General features: G+C 44.1%; 1 protein-coding gene and 1 long non-coding RNA gene across 3 annotated transcripts in view; both read left to right on the top strand.

The window, feature by feature from the left end:
* The window catches only part of LOC307207994, a 149,873-nt gene that overhangs the window by 1,578 nt on the left and 126,996 nt on the right, over positions 1-21,299 (top strand). The gene's annotated exons all lie outside the window — the stretch shown is intronic.
* On the top strand, positions 65-15,889 carry TRUB2 (TruB pseudouridine synthase family member 2). 2 transcript variants are annotated; one of them, XM_079962223.1, is made up of 8 exons: positions 65-286; positions 1,642-1,773; positions 4,907-4,981; positions 5,770-5,831; positions 6,739-6,820; positions 7,391-7,463; positions 14,203-14,339; positions 15,159-15,889. In XM_079962223.1, exons 1-8 carry the CDS (start codon positions 181-183, stop codon positions 15,485-15,487), a joined length of 996 nt encoding a protein of 331 aa, XP_079818349.1. In that variant the 5' UTR covers positions 65-180; the 3' UTR covers positions 15,488-15,889. The 2 variants fall into 2 exon arrangements, with proteins under 2 accessions (XP_079818349.1, XP_079818350.1); XM_079962224.1 differs by lacking the exons at positions 14,203-14,339; positions 15,159-15,889 and adding an exon at positions 9,799-10,530 and having other exon boundaries at positions 66-286.

Raw genomic sequence — 21,299 nt, 5'->3', positions numbered from 1 at the left:
ACGTGGTTGGAGGTTACGCCTCTTGCCCTCTGCGCATTCCGCTTTCCGGCCTTGGCGGCAGCGCTTGTTTCCGGGCCGGGCTGCTTTTCGTGACGGACACAAGATGGCGGCGCCCACTTTGGGGGACCACTGAGAGTGCTACGCCCGTAAGCAGCGCCGGTGGCAGCGGGAGACGCTACAATGCGGTTGGCGAAGGTTGGTTTGCATGGGGTCTTCGCCGTCTACAAGCCCCCCGGCGTGGCGTGGATGGCCGTGCGGAACTCCGTGGAGACCCACCTGCTGAGAGGTGAGCCTTGGAAGAGGTTCGGCACCGTTTCCTTGCCTTATCCTGCCTCTCGAGTCCCGCTCCTTACCATTGCAATACAGAGTGTTTCGTAATAAACGTGCTCTTAACCAGGGTGGATAAAAATAAATGATTTTATTATTATTATTATTATTATTTAAATCGAATTTTTAAAATAGTATGCTTTTGGAGTAAAAATATTTCTAAAGTTAGTTTTCTGTTTTAGTTACATAATAGTCCAGAGCCTATTCATCTGGAAATAAGGATTTAAGTTTTTCATGTGTGCTAAAACTCAGTCTAAGTTGTTTTTTTTAATCGTCTAACCACATCAGTTAACAAGCGTGGATACATATAGTATAATGTTATTGTTTTAGTTAAATAAGTTGTTTAAATTGTTATTAAGGAAATGATTATTTTTCTCCTTCCAATAGAGTACAGCAGAAAAGTTGTCCAAATATAAACAATAATTTCATAATTATCTGTCTATGTATTTCTAATAGTATAACCAAATCAGTAATTTTTGATATAACTGTAAAAACTACTCTGAAAATTTATTATTCCAAAAATTAAACCTTCCTCTGGTTGTCAGTCCCTTCTCCCTCCTCGGGGAGAAGCCCCCAAGAGCCGCCGCGCACCCTTTAAAGAGCGTGCGGCTCTTGCGGGCTTTTGCTGGAGGTGGGGGAAGGGACAGAGGGCAGCTCCTCATTCCCTTCCCCCACCTCCCAGAAAAGCCCCCAAGAGCCACACTCCCTTTCACGAGCCACGTGGAGCGTGTGTGCGGCGCTTGGGGGCTTCTCCCTCCTGGGGAAAAGCATACAGGCTCTGCTCAGCACTTAAAAAAATTTTTTTTTCTTGCATTCCCCTTCTAAAAACTATGGTCTTATGGTCAGGTGCGTCTTATGGAGCGAAAAATACGGTAAATCAAGACTTACTGACTTATGATTTAAATCACGATTAAAATCAATTTGATTTAAATCACGATTAAAATCAGTTTGATTGAAATCACGATTGAGATCAATTTGATTTAAATCAGTTTGATTTAAATCACGATTAAAATCAATTTGATTTAAATCTGGCGAACCAGAGCAGCGCACAGAAACACTGTTTACCTTCCTGCTGGAGCGGTACCTATTTATCTACTTGCACTGACGTGCTTTCGAACTGCTTAGGTCGGCAGGAGCAGGGACTGAGCAACGGGAGCTCACCCCGTTGTGGGGATTCGAACTGCCGATCTTCTGATTGGCAAGTCCTAGGCTCTGTGCTTTAACCCACAGCACCACCCCGCGTGCCCTATTAATTAGTTAGCTATACCTTAAAAAATAAATAACCAGTTTTCTTCATTATTTTTTTTCCTTTAGACTTGAACTCATTCAAGCGACCAGCACCACGACGGCTTGTACGTTTCCTGCCTAGCATGGTGGAAGGAAAGGATGGGAAGGAATTGACTATGACAGTTACGCAGCTCCCAGCTATGGCTGACCATCCTCTAGGTGAGATTTGAGTAGGGATGTAGGGTGGAGAAGGTGGCATCCTGGGCCTGATGATATCAGGGCTAACATTCTTTTCAGGGACAGTGAACATAGTGGCCTCCGGATGCTCCAACCCCAATCAGCATGGCTAATGGGTAGAGATTATGTGAATTGTAGTCCAGCATCTGGAGGGCATCACTTTGCCTATGCCTGATTTGTATCTACCCAAGACTCTGCTTTTGAGTCTTGCCAATGTATGAATTGTGGCAGTGTTTCTTAAACTTTGGTCTCCTGCTGTTGTTGGACTACAACTCCCATCATCCCTGAGCACAGGTCCTGCTAGCTAGGGAAGATGGGGTGTGTAGTCCAACAACAGCAAGGGAAGTCCAAGTTTGAGAAACAATGGATTAAGGTAACAGACAATCACTGATGGGGCATTCTCAGGTGTGACACCTCTCTTGCCAATCCTTGGATGTTGGGCAAAGGTGGGATGGGCAAAAAGCCTTCAGGAATCTCTTCAGTTCTGCTTATTCTTGGTTTGCTACATCTGATATCACTTTCTTATTGTGTTCTGCTATTTATTGTGTTTTCGGTTTGAATTGTTGTTAGCTTTTGCATAGCGTTTTTGTTTGTTTGTTTTTAATTCCTAATCACCCCATAAATCAAGGGGTAGCCAACATAATGCTCTCCAGATGCTCTGGACTAGAATTCCCAGTTGCTGGAAACTGCAGGAGGGGGAGAATGCTCTTGTGCACAGGTCTTGCTTGTAGGCTTCCTACAGTGGGCATCTGATTGGCCACTGTGAGAACAGGGTGCTGGGCAACATGGACCACTGGCCTGATCCAACAGGCTCTTCTTAGGCTCCATATACAGCCAATAGGGCCTGGTGATTTATTGATCTGTTGTCCAAAACCAGTTTAAAGTCCACATCATGATAATTGTTTAAAAATATTTGACCTGGTGATATATTGCAAATCACATTGTTGGAAAAACTGCAAAGCCAATGGATGCTTTTCTCATGATTCCTGCAACAGTGCAACCCATACTCAGCTCTCTCCTGCCTCCTGCAGGGGGCAGCAAACCACAGAGCAGGCACAGAGGGAAGCTGCCTTGCAGGAGCCTTTTTCAGGCAACGCCATGAGCTTCTTGCTTTAAGTGTAGGCACCAGGCAGACAGGTAGGTAGGTGGTTGAGGGAGATGTCAGTCTGAGTTGTCTCTAGGCTTTGTGCTAGGAGCCCCTTTCCTCCTTCCTTTCTCCAATAGGGTTGTTTACTTCTGAATTTTTAAAAAAGCCTTGCCCTGTTGTTTAAGCCTATTTTCTACCCACCCCCACGTGTGTTTCTCTCTTGTCGATGCTCTTTGTTTCTCCTCTTCTGCATGTGTGTGTTTGCCTGTGTGTCCCCCTCGTTATGTTCCCCATTTTCTCCTTATCCTTGAACTCTCCCCAATTATCTCCTCTCCCCTTTGCTTTCTCACACATTTGTTTCCCCAACCCTATACCTCCTACCTCCTAAGGGACACAGGTGGCGCTGTGGGTTAAAGCCTCAGCGCCTAGGACTTGCCGATCGAAAGGTCTGCGGTTCGAATCCCTGCGGCGGGGTGCGCTCCCGCTGCTCGGTCCCAGCACCTGCCAACCTAGCAGTTCAAAAGCACCTCCGGGTGCAAGTAGATAAATAGGGACCGCTTACCAGCGGGAAGGTAAACGGCGTTTCCGTGTGCGGCTCTGGCTCGCCAGAGCAGCGATGTCACGCTGGCCACGTGACCCGGAAGTGTCTCCGGACAGCGCTGGCCCCTGGCCTCTTAAGTGAGATGGGCGCACAACCCCAGAGTCTGTCAAGACTGGCCCGTATGGGCAGGGGTACCTTTACCTTTACCTTTATACCTCCTAATGTGCTGCTTCTTTCTTTTTCTTCTCTGCTGTCCACCAAGTCCCACGGGCAGAAAAAAGTGGGCGGGGAAGTGTTTTTGTTTTTATTTTCTGGTGTTTACATTGTTGGTTCCCCCTAAATAGCTTCCCTCCATATTACAAAGGAAGGGGTGTTGTTGTTTTTTAAGAGCTTATCTCTTTGCTTGCTTGCCCTGTCTGCCTCCCTTTGATAAAAAGTGAGAGATTGGTGGGATGAAGGCTTCTGTGTCAGGGGGAAATGGAGGGGAGAAGATTTAACTGGTTGCCTTCTGCTGAAATAGGAGATTGGGTAGTTGTGAGGTGAGAAGGATGGGGTGTTTGTCAGTAAGCAGTCCAAGCAAATGTGTGTCTACTCACAAGTACACCTTACTGAATTCAATGGGGCTTACTCTCAGGAAAGTAGAAGTAGGTTTAGTTGAACACATTGGGGCTTACACCTGTACTTGGCCCTCTGAGTAGAGAAGCAGATGCAACTTGACACTTGTAAATAATTTACTCTTCGATTAGTTGAAGATAGATTAAATTGTTTAATAAATCTTTATTCTGCAAAATTTCAGCTTTCCCTACTCTAGATCTTTTTAGAACAGCGATTGGGAATCTGTGACCTAGGTGTTAGATGTAGCTGATGGGAGTTGAGACTCCAGAAACACCTGGAAGGGTCATAGGTTTCCCCATCACTGTTTTAGACAGAAACACTGGGCACAAGGTTTCCCCCTCCAATAAAAACGAAGTCCCAATCTCCAGCTTGCCTAGCCCTTTAAATGGGAACAGTGGATTCTGGTGGTGCCATCTAACAGTCTGGAGTTACTCTCTGAGGATGATTCCAGATTGGGATAAAATGTGGCTGCCCAATTCCATTCTCCTCTGGAGATGAATTTGATGGTTGTCTGGAAACTCCTTCTGTTTACCCCATTCTATGGTCTGTTCCAGCATCTGTGGCTCCTCAGTCTCAAAGTTTGCAGTTGACCCGCAATCTTGATTCAGATTCAGAGGCTGCGTTAGAATGTCTTGTTTTTCTCTGGTTTTCATTTTGTGCCAGATTTTCTGCTCCCTGCTGAAATTTGTTGTTGGATTTTTATTAGTTACTCATTTTAATTCCACTTATGAATTGCTTTGTTAAAAACATCTCAAAATTATTTATTTATATGTAAAAAAGCTTTCTTTGTGTTTTGTTTGAATTATTTACTGTATTGGTGAGATCAAGTTTTGTGCATGCCTTAAAAAATCGATCTTGATTTTCCTTTTCAGTTTCTGGACCGATATTCAGACACCTGAAAGTTGGAGTAGGCCACCGTCTGGATCCAATGTCCTCTGGAGTGTTTGGTAAGTAAAAGATGCCTTAGCCAGTCATTGCTATTATATGGTGCTCCCAGAAGCATTATTACACTGTGGCTAAGGTACATGTGGCCAATAAATTGGATTGCATCCCAAAGCAGTTGCTAATCTGGGCCAAATTCAAAGTGCTGGTTTTGACCTATAAAGACTTAAATACCTCAGGACCACAATACCTCAAGGGCTGCCTCTCTCTGTATGAACCTCCCCAGATCCTGCAATAATCCTCTGAGGCCCTTCTTCATGTGCCTCCTCCATGAGAGGTCCAGAGGGTGGCAACATGAGAATGGGCATTTTCCGCTGTGCTTCCCCTCCTCTTTGTGGAATGCTCTCCCCAGAGAGGTTTGTCTGATACCTTCAGGGGAAAACGTTCCTTTTTAATCAGGCCTTTGAACTGATTAACATATTAAACCCCTTTTAAATGTGTTTGTAGGGGGAATGTGTTTTTTTGTTCTTGTTTATATCTTGTACTTTTATATTGTATTTTTATGTTGTGCACTGCCCTGAGATCCACAGGTGAAGGGTGGTATGCAAATTTAATTAATTATCATCATCTATAGTTCTGCAGGGGGGGTGTCTAAATAATCCCCCCCCTTTCTCTCATTTTCCCCTACTGTTGAAATCCAAAGCCATGTACAAATTCTTTCTTCCCAGTCAGACTTAAGGCTTGCCATGATCCAGGTGTCTCTATTTACCTGTCCCTGGATTTGCAGTCAGAAAAAGTGACCTTTTTAACTTTGCCTGCCTAACTCTCCCACCCCTTCCTTTTTATATTTCAGTGCTTGGGGTGGGTAATGGCAACAAGTTGCTTCAAGCCTTGCACGATGCTCAACTCACCAGGGTAAGTATTTATTTTAATACAGTTATAAGTAGGGAATTATACATTATTATTAGACCTTAGAGATGGAAGGTACATTGGGGTCCAGCCCCCTGCCTAGTGTGGGGTGTACAGTGTGCAGGATGCAACATGCATGATGCAGCTACAGAATCCCTTATGGATACCTACCTGGCCTCTGGTTAAATGCCTTCTACAAAGGAGAGCCCACCACCTTCCACCACTTTCATTCTCACAGTTAGACTGCTCTTGTCATTGGGAAGTTTCTCCTGATGTTTAGCTGAAATCTGCTGCCCTTCCAGTTCAACCAATCCATTCTGGTCCTGCCCTTTGGAGCAACAGAGAGCAAGTCTGCTTTCTGTTGCTCCAGAAAGCAGATAGTTGAAGACAACAATTGAATTTTTCATTAAATGCTGCTTCTCCAGACTGAACATCCCCAACTCCTTCATCTGTTCCTTTTGGTACTTAGTAGCCAGACTCTGAGGGGACGCGGGTGGCACTGTGGGTAAAACCTCAGCGCCTAGGACTTGCCGATCGTCAGGTCAGCGGTTCGAATCCCCGCGGCGGGGTGCACTCCCGTTGCTTGGTCCCAGCGCCTGCCAACCTAGCAATTCAAAAGCACCCCCGGGTGCAAGTAGATAAATAGGGACCTCTTACTAGCGGGAAGGTAAACGGCATTTCCGTGTGCTGCACTGGCTCACCAGATGCAGCTCGTCACACTGGCCACGTGACCCGGAAGTGTCTTCCGACAGCGCTGGCCCCCGGCCTCTTAAGCGAGATGGGCGCGCAACCCCAGAGTCGGACACGACTGGCCCGCGCGGGCAGGGGTACCTTACCTTACCTTACTAGCCAGACTCTGCACCATCCTAAAGGTAAAGGGACTTCTCTCACCATGCATTTCTTCTTTTCAAAGACTTACACAGTTAGTGGCTTGTTTGGCAAAGCCACAGACGACTTCTCGGACACGGGCAAACTGATCGAGAAGGCAACATTTGGTAAGTTTATCCACAGGGATAGGTGTGGGGAACCTGTGGTGGTTCAAACTTACCTAGGTACAGCTGTGGGCAGGTTTCCCGCATTTTAGGGGGTTGTACTAGATTACCCTGGGGTGTCTCTTCCAACTCTACAATTCTATGATTCTCCCCCGTCTCTCTAAAGCGCAGCACTCAGTCAGCTGGTCCTGAAAGTCCCGCTAGCTCAGCCTTCAGCAGGAGAGAGTTTGCTTTCTTTTCCACTGCCCAGAAACCAACTTGAGTTGGATTCCAGGTGCATGTTTTCCTCTTAGGAGGATAAAAGGTGAGCCCATCCCCCAGCAATGTTTTGAAACGGTGGAGTTTTAAAGCATCATATAAGTATCTTGAATTTGCTTTATATTTTGCCCCTTCCTCATCCTGACCCCCCCAAACCACTGGGGCTCCTTTTCATATTGTTTTCACCTGGGAATTTGCTTAGGAGGCAACAACATGTTTATAGTCTGTGTTTGAAATATATGTATTTAGCTCCAGGCTGTTGGATCACCTGGCCCATCCCTCTCAGTACTGTTTCCCCCCTTTCTTTGTCTGCAGACCACGTCACCAGGGAGCAGCTGGAGAGGATCCTTTCTGTTATCCAGGGGTCCCATCACAAGGCTTTACTGCAGTAAGTATCCCAAATGTGGGGGCTGTACCAGAGCACAGGGGCAGAGTGCCTGCTTTGCATGCAGAAGGTCCCATGTTTGATCCCTGATAGCATCTGTTCAGATAGCAAGCCCCAGGAAAGACCTTTCCCTGAGAAACCCCTGCCAGTCAAAGCTGACAGTAGATTGGCAGATAAATGCTTCCACCTGTCAAAGCTGGCATGGACAATACCCTGTTCTGGTGCAATAAGGTAGCTTTTCGTTCTCCCAAATCTCAAGGTTTCAGGTGATGCTTTTGCTGTCACTTGGGGACCAGTGGGAGATGCTTGCTGCTTTTGCTGCAATGAGACATCTTCTACAAGATTTAAGGGAAAGGGAGGGTGTAGGGACTTTCACACCTTCTCTGTTTCTTATGCTGACCATTCCCCAAAGAGCACCCACTCCGCTCCCCATGTACAAGAAGAAGATTATTGGTATTGGCAGGCCTGGGCAGACTGCTGAGCTTTGCTGATCTTCCTTTGCCTGTCATGGTCCTTCAGGTAGCTGTTGCTGGACTCACAACTCCCATCATCCCAGGCCATTGGCCTTGCCATCGGGCTGTGGATGACCTCTGCAGATCAGCAGGCATGGCTGTGCCTTCCCTCTTTGCTCTTATATCCCAGAACATCCCAGCCTGCAACCCTCTTGCACCTTGCAAAACAACACACATACTGAAGGCACAATACATGAAATACTATTATTATTATTAATTAGTAAAATGATTAGTCATTCTTTGTGATGGCAACTCAAAATTTTGTAAGCAAAAAACAAACACATACATAACTGCATTAAAATCAACACACACAGTCCCACCATTCTACCCATGCAAAAGGGCAATAGCTAGTTAAAAGCCAAAGACCTGATTAGAAAGTATGTTTTCATCTGACATCTAAAGATTAGAGGAGGCTTGTTTCTCAGTGGCTCCTGACCAGGATGAACATGCTGCAATGCAGTTTGCAGAGAACTCATGTTCTCCTCCAGACCTCCTCCTTTCCACTCATGGCATCCCCAGGAGCCCCTTGTTTACTTTGTCCATAGAAGCAAAGTCTGCTGTGGTTTGAGGGATACCCTGCCCATGCAAAATATCCCCTGGTGGAGCCCCTCTTATGTTAGCAGTGGGGTGGGGGCAGCAGCAGCAGCAGCAGCTGCTGTACTTCAAGGTGGCTGTAAAGCTGGCATTTATAATTTCATACATTGTTCCAGAGCACCCTAAGTCATGCTCCGGAAGTGTAAATAGTGGGTTGCAGGCCCTTCCAGCTGTGGGGTGTGGGGAGGCTAGCACAGCAGGCAACTCAATGCTGGTAGGCCCTGGCAGCTGCTGCTTTCAGACCTACACAGAAATGAATGGTTCTTTTCGTTCTGTCCCTCCTTTTGTAAAAAATGAAAGTTGTAATTTTCACGTTACTAAATAAGCATGCTAAATAGTTTGTGTGGTAGAATGATGGACATGAGCTAATAGAGGGAGTGTGGTGCAACTCAGGAATGGTTTGAATGTTGCCTAGCTGGCCTTAGGTGGGCCCTTGTTTTTTTAGCTCCTTCCCAGCTATTTGCAATGTGTGCATATTAACGCTGACCTGTCTTACAGGGGTGTTGTAAAGATTAGTGAGTTGTGATATGTAATGTGCTTTGAATGCTCCTATGCGCCTAATTGACAGCTAAGTATTAATTGCTATTCCTATAACTATTTCACTAGAATTCCCATTACTAAATAAATGACTTGGTGTTTTATCTCTCCCTCCTTCTGAGGTGCCATACATGATTCTGCACTCACATCCCAGTGGGATTCATGGCTGAGTGTGGTTTCCCCATTCCAAATTTGCCACACTAGCCACTACACCTGCCTTCCCCAACCTTGTGCCTTCCAAATGTTGCTGGATGGCAACTCCCATTTTCCCTGATGGTTAACTGTGCTACCTGGGAGTTGGGAGTTTGGCTTCTACCAGCCAAAGCTCTCTGAGCTTCCCCCAAAACAGAGGCTGCGCTCATAGAGGAGGAGGATGGAAGAGTTGATAGCCGGAAGTTAGTTTTATAGAGACAAAGGGGTTTTTCTGGGCTGAAGCAACAGCACCTTTCCTCCAAGACGTTCATTGGGATGGGAACTTTGCATGGTGCTCTTTAGATTAATCATCCTGGAGTTGGAAGGTGAAGTCTGTTTGCCGCAGGTGGGCTTGCTCTGCTTCCATGCCCTTCCATAACTAGGGAAGTCCAAAGGCCCTTACTCCGAAGGTGAGCAGGAGCGCTAGGGTGGGGTGGGAGGTCAGTCAGCCAGGAGCCCTGCTGTCCTCCTCACCCCACGTCTTGTTTCCTTCTCTCCCTCAGGCCGCCTCCGTCCCTTTCCTTCCTTCCGCTGCGTCATTACTGCCTGCCCAGAGAGCATGAGGAGCTGAAGAGCTCCCAGCCTCTAAGCTTCCGGAACAGCCGTGCCCACCCTCGGAAATGGAGTGTGGCGCAGTCCATGGGCAGCGACCATCAGAAGCCAGTGTGGCGGGTGGTGCTGATTTGTGTCTCAGGAATGGCGTTTCTAGCGTGGTGTGCGCTGCGCCGCAAGACTGACATTGACAGGCTTCTAGAGGATGCCATGGAGGAGGATTCCCCAGAGCAGGATTCCCAAACGCTTCCATCCGAACAGGGGAAGCCTTGATGCAGGGGCGGTGGGCAAGGACCTCTTGCCACTCTGGATTCCTGATTCCACCCCCCCCACCCCACCCCACCCCCCCAGGCTGGGTCCCTGAAACTGCTGGTTCTATGGTATGGGTGTGCATTAAAGCAAAGAAGACCGCCACAGAGGACGTCAAAAGACATTTCCTGAACATGGACAGCATAGTTCTGTTCCCAGTAGAAAGCAACACAGAAAGTTCTTTTTCAAAGCAAGAGAAGCCATATGGTGGAGCTCAACTGGTTAAAGAGGGACGCTATTCTGTGTTGCAGGCACACTCCCTTTTATGTGTGAAGAGAAGGAAATTTGTCTAAACATTGTGCACCTGCTGACTCTGTTGGCTCTTAATGCTTGGTTGTAGTTGGTTTAAGATAATAAAATAATAATTGCCTAGATCCAGGTTTGAGGCAAATACTCTCTTGGTGAGAGAGCCCCAGGAGAGGTTTTAAATCACAAAACATACAACAAAGAAAAGTGTGGAAATATAGGCTGTTAGACCCCTCCAAGTTTCTTCCAAAGTTCTCCTTTACTTCTCCTTTAGCATGGAGTGAGCAGCCCAGAAGTCCTTTCTGGTCAGTCTCACATGATGGAGGGGGGTAAACAAAAGGCTTTGGTAACCCTTCCTCTTGAGGTGAGGGGGCGTGACCTAGTTAAATCTGGCAGAATTGCTTACTCCAAACTGTCGCGACATGTTAGTGTCAACTGTAATGTGTAGGTGCAAACGCTCCCCGTGCTCTTCCTGAGGCTGGAAAGGGGTTTACTGAGTAAAACTGAATTACTGTGTTGCAAAATGATGCATGTCTAAAAAGTTTATCACCAACATGAAAAGTTTGCAAAGCTCTGGCATACTCTATGGTCTTAACCTCTTCATGCATTAACTACAGCAGGTTGGCCCAACTTTTCATACCAATGGGCCACAAGTGTACTTTGACACGAAACCTACAGGCTGCCTTGTCATATGGGGGTGGGTGGGCCAAGGCCAAAATTTGAAGGCCCCGCCCCCATCCCTCATGCTGCCTTCCCAGAGCCAGCTGTGGGAAGGAGGTGTGAGGCTCAGGCAAAGTCCCAGAGTGCCTTCCCAAAGCTGGAAAAGAGCTAACTAGGCTTTGGGAACTGTGAGGACTGTGGGGTGTGTTGGTGGGTGTGTCAAAATGTTGCTGAGGGCCGGGCCATGTGTTGGATCACCCTGAACTACAGCTAAGCATTCTGTATCATCCCTGACCATTTGCCATGCCAGATGAAGCTGATGGGGATTGGGAGTCCAGCAACATCTGGAGGACCACAGGTTCCCCAACCCTGGACTACTCCTCTCATGGAGTAGTGATACTTCTTCCCACCTACTCCCCACCTAATGATAAAATTGGAGAAAACATGAACAGAAGTGAATGGCCTGTTAGCTATTTAAGGATGCAAATCCCATATGCATGACTTGTCTATTCCAAAATATATCTTGTATACATCTGAATGCTTCAGAATAAGTATTATGAAAATTCAGATAAGAAACCACACAAAATTTTAATAGCTACATAGCACAATCAAGACTTGAATGAATGAATTGCACCAGCCAGGCTGTTTGGACCATCCATTAATTTTAAAATATGTAACAGAGGTTATTACTCGGTAAGGTAGTAACCCTTGATGTGGACTGCACCTCTTTAGGCCGAAGGTGGGAGCCTCACATGATTGTTCCTTGATACCAAAAAAATCCCTGCACATAGAAGAAGACGAAGAGTTTGGATTTGATATCCCGCTTTATCACTACCCTAAGGAGTCTCAAAGTGGCTAACATTCTCCTCTCCCTTCCTCCCCCACAACAAACACTCTGTAAGGTGAGTGAGGCTGAGAGACTTCAGAGAAGTGTGACTAGCCCAAGGTCACCCAGCAGCTGCATGTGGAGGAGCAGGGAATCGAACCCAGTTCACCAGATTACTAACTAGTCAGGCTAGCCTTGCTTTGGAGATTCTCTTTTGCACACAGGAACACTCAGTCATGTGAGTCCCCCATCTACAGTCTGAAGTAACTACCTGATGCTTCTGCAGTTGTTAGCTTGTTGCTTCAGCATATGGCAGGATATCACTTCGGGAAAAGCTAATATTGATTAGCAAAGTGGTTATGAAGAAAGCTGGCAAAAAAGTGTGGCCTCTCCCTTTGCTGCCACTGTTTTTATGTATTAAAGTTTAATTAAAATGCAGACTGTGGACATGGATTAAAGTGACAGCCTTTGTGCACAAGCTGTAAATAACTTTGGGGTGTGTTGAATAATCATTTGTTGGTCTGTTTGAAAGATCAGCTTGGCAGATGATATCCTTTCCAATGAAGAGGTCCTATAGGGCAGTTTTCTCCAACCTTGGGCCTCCAGCTGTTTTTGGACTACAACTCCCATCATCCCTCGCTAGCAAGACCAGTGGTCAAGGATGATGGGAGTTGTAGTCCAAAAACAGCTGGAGGCCCAAGGTTGGGGAACACTGCTATAGAGGGTGTGGGGATGGAGAGGATATGAAGTTGGAGACATCTGTAATGCAGATTTTGGAAGCAGTGGCTGCATCCAACTGGAAACCTTAAGAGCAAGTGTATCTGCTTCAACTTTCCACAAAAAAGTGTGTGATGTACATAAGTCAGCCTTGTGTTTAAGCACTGGCCTAGTAGCCACAGGCAACCACGAACTACATGCAGATAAGTGAACTGGAAGAGGAGACACATCATGTTCCATCCCTCCTCTGTATCTAACAAAGAAACCAGGTGAGCTGTACTTAGAGTAGAAACACAGCAGCCTGCTCCAAGAAGGGCAGAACTCCCAATCCCTCCTAAGTAGCTATTTTGTGGGTTTATTTACTGTGTTGACTGTTTCTTAGCCTAAGTCATTCACTGAGGTTGTTAACCTCTGCATGTACCCCACTGCCAATGTGAGCTCACATGATTGAAATGGTCCTTCATACAAAAAACTAAGAACATTGCACACAGAAAACTAGCCAGTATGGGTAGAAAAGATATTTCCCCTGACAAATTAGTTCTATCTGCAGGGTCTTTTGTTTGTATGAAGGCGCATTCAGTCATGTGAACCCCCACCGCCAGTGTCTTAAGGGCTTAGACACAGCCTAACCACCTAAGCAACCATGAGGCCTTAAAAGTTGAATGTCTGGAGAGTCTTGTCAGGAGTAAGCATGGACCAATGGTACCAAATAGTATGGGAAACAGCCCTACTAGAAAAATTAACCAATAAACTGAAACTGACACGGGGACAAACAGAAGAAGATGCCCTCACCCCGGTATGGCTCCTCTTTATCACGTACACAGCCCAACAAGACAATGACAATAATCCACCAACAGCATATAAATCAATATGGCTAACCTGATCCAAAACACCCACCCACCCCACTCACACACAAAAACAAAGATCACCACAGCCAATCACAAACAAACAACCACACCCTAGGCCAACCCCAACCTCTCTCACCACCAAAGAAACACAAGTGAACAGCAGAGAACCGGCACGAGTAACGCTGACACCAAACCCTACACACATTATGCAAAATAGAAACATTGCCACCCGACCCCCCCATCTTCCCCCCGACCCCCCCTTTCCTTCCTAATGTCTCAACAAATGAAACTGATTTGTAAAAATGTTACATGGAAAAAATATGAGAGACATTACACATACTTCTGTAAAACAAGAAAATCATTTTTTTAAAAAAGCTGAATGACTAAAACCACCATTTATGTCAGAATCTGGCAATTTCATCTCCATTTTGTGATACAAAGGGTCACTGCACAAATTTTCCGTTTTTACTGGCTGCTTAAGCATTTTTGATAGCTTTCAGGTGTTTATGCATTGTGTGAAGTTGACAATCAGAAATGCAATTTCCATGACATTCCCCAGCCCCTATAATTTGGGGAGATGGCTATTGAGTGTACCTGATTATAGGAGAGCCATCCTTGGAGATAACAGTCTGTGTTCGGGTGGGCAAAATGTATTGCACAAACCAGTCAGACAGTAGCTGTGCAAATCCAGGAGCAGGAGAGTTCAACCTCCCTTCCCTGATCTATTCTCTCCCTTTGCCTCCATCCAGGTATGCTAATATTGACTTGAAAACCCAAGAGGCCTACGAGCTGGCAGTGAAAGGATTAATTCGTCCCATGGAGAAAAGCCCACCCTTAATCACAGCAGTGCGAAGCCTCCAGTTTGCACCACCAGAATTCCAGCTAGGTATGGCTAGGGATGTATTTCAAATCCCACGGCAGATTTCCAATTATTATTATTTTTTTAATTGAGACATTTACAATTTTAGGGGTACGAAGGACCAGGAAGCAAGTGCTAAGAGAGATGTTTGCCCAAAAGATCAGAAAGCAGCTGACAGTTCACAGCAGAGAATACTAGCCCACATGGACAAATGGTGCAGGAGCTTCTCACAGCAGCCCCCCACTCCTAAGGAGAATCCCATAATAGAGCCAGCTGTGTTGATCCATAGTCTTTGACTGTGTTCACACTCTTACCTGCTGAGTTCACTCATCTAGGCAGTTATTATCTGGGCGTAGGGTTATTATGAAGATAAAATGGGACAGCCCTCAGATCCGGATTTTGGCATGAGCCACAGAGTTCTGACCATTTAGCGCTAAAATAAATCTTCGTTGCATCCTCCTTGTCCTTTTGGCTCCCTTCCTTTGGGGAAGATTGTGACCTCCATCCAAGGGAAGAACTTTCAGGGCAATATTTTTGCAGCATCACTGGGTATAAGACACCTTCCTAGGTTTTCAATGGCTGGGAGACCAGAATGGATTTTCATTGGTGACAACCAGTTGAATTCAATGCACTAAAGTTTTTAGCTTTGTCTATTAAATGCAAGTAAAACCAACATGCCAAGTTAGATCATGCTCCAGTGTTTAAGATATCAGAAAATTTTCTAGTGCTAATTACCCTGATTTCTGTAGTATCCTTCCCCTAACTGGAAAGTTTTCGATTTCAAACTTTTTTGGGAAACCCCACCTCACTGCCTGCTTGTATTGACAATTATTTCTGTCCCCTTAGAAATCCACTGTTTGCATGAGACCCAGCAATACCTTCGGAAGATAGTTCACGAGATTGGTTTGGAGTTGAAGTCAGTTGCTGTCTGCACACAAGTGAGGCGGGTACGAGACGGCATTTTCACTCTGGAGGATGCCCTCTTGAGAACACAGTGGAACTTGCATAACATCCGAAATGCGATCCTGAAGTCCAAGCTTAGAGTAGAAGCTGAGATACAAAAAAGCCTTGCTTATGAGGGAGAGGAAGAAACTACGGCCTCTCCGGTTGCAGGTGACACACAGCTGAGCGAGAGGGAAGATGCCTTGCCGCCAAGCTCAGTGATAAAATTGTGAATATCTTGTACTACATGGAAAATGGTTAAGTGCGGATGTGGAAAGCACCCTGGAATTTTTATCCTTCACCACTTCGCTGCTGAAGCTTGCTGCCCTGTTTCAAGCTGTTCTAAAACTCATCACTCTCAAAACTCTCCCGCGATGAAACATTTGCAGTATCTGATCCTGCACGTGTGGGAAAATCGGAAGCTGTTTCTGAACCATATGAAAACACAGCTTTTTACCTTCTGTCGAAGCTTGGATGTTTCAGCCAAAGGATTTGTAGAGCTGGTTAATTTGCTGCATAGAACAACCTGGCTGTTACTTAAATGTATTTTTAAAAAACAAATCCACCTGTGAATTCCGACTGCAGTATGATGCTTTGATTTATTCATATTGCCATGATTAAAATTCTGAAACTCATTTATGAGTTTATTGTTAAATTCAAGCCTGAAAATGTGTGAGAGGGGTGGGTGGCAGTAACTTCTGGTATCACTCCAAACGAGTTAAGGAAATTTTACTATAACTTGGTATGACTATTACTTGACAGAACCTTGGTTTGCAGTCATGCTGCAAATCAGAATTAGAAACTAGCTTGAAGTAGGATTGTAAACCATTATTTATGCTAACTATGGTTTGGTGTGTTGCCTGAATTGGCAAAGTTACTGCTGTCACAGAGGACACGGGCTCTGCGATAAATTGCCATATCGTTGAATACCAATATTGAAATAACATTGTGATAAATGTTTCAATAAGGCACTATTGTTGTTTAGTCATTTAGTCGTGTCCGACCCTTCGTGACCCCATGGAGCAGAGCACATCAGGCACTCCTGTCTTCCACTGCCTCCCGCAGTTTGGTCAAACTCATGCTGGTAGCTTCGAGAACACTATCCAACCATCTCGTCCTCTGTCGTCCTCTTCTCCTTGTGCCCTCCATCTTTCTCAACATCAGGGTCTTTTCCAGGGAGTCTTCTCTTCTCATGAGGTGGCCAAAGTATTGGAGCCTCAGCTTCACGATCTGTCCTTCCAGTGAGCACTCAGGGCTGATTTCCTTTAGAATGGAGAGGTTTGATCTTCTTGCAGTCCATGGGACTCTCAAGAGTCTCCTCCAGCACCAGAATTCAAAAGCATCCATTCTTCGGTGATCAGCCTTCTTTATGGTCCAGCTCTCACTTCCATACATCACTACCGGGAAAACCATGGCTTTAACTATACGGACCTTTGTTGGCAAGGTGATGTCACTATACCTGTGAACAAATGGTGGAGATATGACAGCTTCCCAGTGGGTAGCTAAGCCCTCACACAACCAGCAACACAGGTATCTTTCCACTTAAGGCTTGGTTAATTATGCAGAGCTTGCTAACAATCCAGGAGGAACCTCCCACGGCTAGGCAATCAAAGTTCCAGTGGCAAAGTAAAAAAAGAACAAAGAACGTAAACAAACAACTGGAAACCATTCTTTCTTCCATCACACTCACTGGTGAAAAAAGAGGCGGAAGAGTTTTTATTTTTATTTTCTGGAGGTGTTTATGTTGTTGGTTCCCCCTAAATAGCTTTCCTCCATATTGAAAAGCGTTTAAAAAAATTATTTAAAGCAGACTATCTTTTTGCTTGCCCTCCCTCCCTTTGATAAAAAGGGAGAGACTGGTGGAATGGGAGCTTTGGGGGCGGGCAATAGGCGGTGTGTGGAGGATACAGTATATGCAGTTTTAGAAGCACAGCGCTCTAATTTATTGTGTATTCTATTTGACCCGCTGCCCTACATTTTATTTCTAAAAGAAGATTCACAGGCTAGTGGAGTCACCGTGTGATTGCCACCCTCAGGATTTGGGAATGCCCACAAGCCTAGATCGCTTTGGTTTCAGGTCGGAGCCAGACATTACAAATTGAAGGCCTTTGCAGATGACTTAGTATTGACTTTGCAAGAGCCAGACACTAGTACCAAAAGAGTTCTAGAATTAATTCAAGTATTTGGTCAGGTCGCAGGATTTAAGTTGAATAAACAAAAAACTAAGGTACTGGAAAAAAACTTAACAAATGTTGAAAGAGAGAGATTCCAAGAGGAAACTGGGTTAACGGTGGCAAAGAGTGTAAAATATCTGGGGATTAACATGACATCTAAGAACGTAAACTTATTTAAGGATAATTATGATAAGTGCTGGACAGAGATAAAGAAAGATTTAGAAATATGGTCGAACCTTGTTAGGTCCTTGTTAGGTCGAATTGCAGTAATTAAAATGAATGTATTGCCTAGAATGTTATTTTTGTTTCAGACATTACAAATTGTTGATAAATTGGACTGTTTCAAGAAGTGGCAGAAAGATATATCTAAATTTGTCTGGCAGGGCAAAAAGCCCAGAATAAAGTTTAAGATACTTACTGATTCTAAAGAAAAAGGGGGGTTTGCCCTGCCGGACTTAAGATTGTATTATGAATCGGCAGCTTTCTGCTGGTTAAAAGACTGGCTACTTCTTGAAAATGCAGACATTCTAGACTTGGAAGGATTCGATAATAGCTTCGGTTGGCATGCATATATTTGGTATGACAAGGTTAAAGTGTATAAGGGTTTTAAAAATCATATTGTTAGGAAAGCACTATATAATGTTTGGATTCGGTATAAAGATTTACTGGAAAATAAAACTCCCAGGTGGCTTTCACCAATGGAGGCTAAGGAGGTAAAGAAACTTAATATGAGAACTAATTGGCCAAAATATTCTGAAATTTTAGAACAAGAAGGTGATGAATTTAAACTACAAAGTTTTGAGAAAATAAAGTCCAAGGTACGGGATTGGCTCCATTATTTTCAAATAATGGAGGCCTACAAACAAGACAGGAAAATCGGTTTCCAGGTGGAGAAATCGAAATTAGAAACAGAACTGTTAGAACCCAATACTAAGAATTTATCAAGAATGTATAACTTGCTGTTGAAGTGGAATACAATAGATGAGACAGTGAAGCCAGCTATGATTAGATGGGCACAGGACATAGGTCATGACATTATGTTTGCTGACTGGGAGCAGTTATGGACCACAGGTATTAAATTCACGGCATGTAATGCCTTACGAGAAAACATTATGAAAATGATTTACAGGTGGTACATGACTCCAGTCAAGCTTGCGAAGATTTATCATTTGCCCAATAACAAATGTTGGAAATGTAAATAGACTGAAGGTACCTTCTTCCACCTTTGGTGGACCTGCCCAAAGATTAAGGCCTTCTGGGAAATGATTTATAATGAGATTAAGAAAGTACTTAAATGCACCTTTCATAAGAAACCAGAGGCATTTCTCTTGGGTATGGTCGGCCAGCTGGTGCCGAGGAAGGATAAAAACTTCTTTTTGTACGCTACTACGGCAGCAAGGATTCTTCTAGCAAAGTATTGGAAGACACAAGAGCTACCCATGCTGGAGGAATGGCAGGCGAAAGTGATCGACTTTATGGGACTGGCAGAAATGACCGGCAGAATCCGCGACCAAGAGAAAGAGACTCTGGAAGAAGACTGGAAGAAGTTTAAAATATATCTTAAGAGCTACTATAAAATTGAGGAGTGCTAAAATGCTAAGGGTGAGGAAGACGTAGAATTACAGCGGTAAATTTTGTTTGATTTAGGGTGAAATTGAAAGGGAGAATGAATTTATATTTAATTGGCTAAAAGGGTTGTTGAATAATTGTTAAAAATAAAAGGATGCAAAAAGGGGAAGGTATGGGGAAGTCCGAGAAAAGAGGCTTATGGAAATAAGGTTAAGAAATTATGAATTTATGTGTTTGTTTCTATGTTGTTTTTGTTGTGTTTGTTAAAAATTGGGAAAATTAATAAAAAATTTATTAAAAAAAAAAATAGATCGCTTTGGTTTCCATGTTATTGGAAGTCTAGGACCAGATTGGTTGAAGCCAGAAATGTGCCCTATTCTTGGAGAAGTAGAAGGCTGGAAAGCTGGCTTTACACTGTGTAAACTGCAAGGGGTTGGCTGGAGGTGTGAGGCATTCCAGGATTTTAACAATTAATTGGATATCCCCAGTTTCCTCTTGTTTCTGAGGATAGCTATATTGCTGTGAGATGCACCTAGTACATTGCCTTCATAGACCTGATGAAGGCCTTTGACCTTATCAGCCAAAAAGGGCTCTTCACACTCTTCAACAAGATATGCCCACCTAAGCTCCACAAGATGATTGTGTTAAGATGAAGATTATTTGGAATGTGTTTGCCATTATTATTTTACCCTTATTGTTGTATATGTAATTAATTATTTGTTTTCTTTTTGTTTCTGATGTTATGTTTTGACTGATATTGTATCTAATTTCAAAACAACAATAATAAAAACAAAACAAAAAACCCAGTGCTTCAAAAGAGCATATTAAAATTAAATAACACAAATTACTCCAATGTGTTACTGTACGTTGATTGGGACAAAAAAGGAGGCCACCTGTAAAACACATTTGGTTTACTTGTGATATGCTTTGTCCAATGTGTGGTATTTGTTTTTTAGGGTACTTTTTGTGAGCAGACGGAAAACTGTAAATGATATGTGGCTCAAATTTGGGGACAACGTTTACTGTTGTGCAGGTGGCAATATCCTAGGAGGACTGTATTGTGAAAACCCTGCAAGAAAAAGTGCACTAGGGAGGTCTGGATTTGCACACTATGATTTTCTATTCATTTAAAAAAACAATGTATACCCTACCTTGTTTACCAACAAAACCCAAAATGGCTAACAAAATTCAACAATGATATAAGACCAACAACGTTCTAAACTCAAACCAAATGCAGAAGTTAACATTAAAATAAACAAAGCCTTCCCCATAAAGTTCAGGTGATAAAAGGACAAAGGGAGACAAACCAATTTGTTGCTCTTTGGTATCCATTTATTGAATATATCAGCATACAGGAACATGGTAGATCAGTACCAATTATACACAGGTCTAGGATTGTTTTAAAGTTTGGAGAGTGTGCCTTTCAGGGAAACCCAGGAATATGTACACATACAACAACTTACTGTTCTTTCGCAAGTTTGATGTGGCTGTGACTTAGCCTATTTTTGTATCTATTTTGGAATACCAGTGTGTCTGTACCACTATTTGTGTTGTTGTAAACAAAAATTGCCCTTTTCCCCTTATGGGATATCCAAGAGCCCATATAGAGTCCTTATATAGGTTCCCTATTGGTAGGAGAAGATAACAGAGGCCAACCAGAGAATATTGAGAAGCAAAGCAGCTAGTAAGCTTGATTTTTATTGATCTGTTGCAACAGGGTGCTCCCCTCACTCGCAGGAGAGGAGGAGGAACCTAGAAAAATGGCGCACAAGGCCTTATAAAGACTTTTGAAATTGCCACCCTGTAGATCAAGACCACCCCCAGAAACATCATACATACATCACAGAAGGGGTGTAACCTAAGACCACCCCTCAGATACATCATACCTACATCACAGAAAATGCAGTCTTAAAACAGAAATTTGAATGTTGTTTTTCTCCTATTGTTGTTTATCTCCTGTCTGGCAGGTTACTTGATTGGATGCCCTGCTTACTTGATTGGATTGCCTGGGGAGTCTGGCCAGTTTTTTGTAATGATAAATATTTAGTTCCTGAGCCAGGTCGCAGGCTTACACCCTATTCATATCTTAAATGTGCCCTTAAGACAGGATTTGTGAGGAAAGAGACAATGTGGGAGGTTTCCCACTTTGACCTTGCAGAGAAAACATTTGCTCAGTTTAGGAATCAAAATGGTTCCAGGTTGGTCTTCCTGTGCTGATCTATGTGCGTGCTTGGTTGGTACGCTTATGAACATAACCATATATCTAAGACCTCAAAATTCCTATCACAGTGTATAGAAATGT

This window comes from Podarcis cretensis (genome assembly GCF_951804945.1).
Source record: "Podarcis cretensis genome assembly, chromosome: Z".
Lineage (NCBI taxonomy): Eukaryota > Metazoa > Chordata > Lepidosauria > Squamata > Lacertidae > Podarcis > Podarcis cretensis.
The sequence above is the reverse complement of the archived record's forward strand: the minus strand, read 5'-3'. Positions and strand labels throughout refer to the sequence as shown.

Coding starts and splice junctions, on each gene's coding strand:
- TRUB2 (XM_079962223.1), top strand. CDS start 181: ATGCGGTTGGCGAAGGTTGGTTTGCATGGGGTCTTCGCCGTCTACAAG. Junction 287..1,641: donor GGAGACCCACCTGCTGAGAG/GTGAGCCTTGGA, acceptor TTTTTCCTTTAG/ACTTGAACTCATTCAAGCGA. Junction 1,774..4,906: donor TATGGCTGACCATCCTCTAG/GTGAGATTTGAG, acceptor TTTCCTTTTCAG/TTTCTGGACCGATATTCAGA.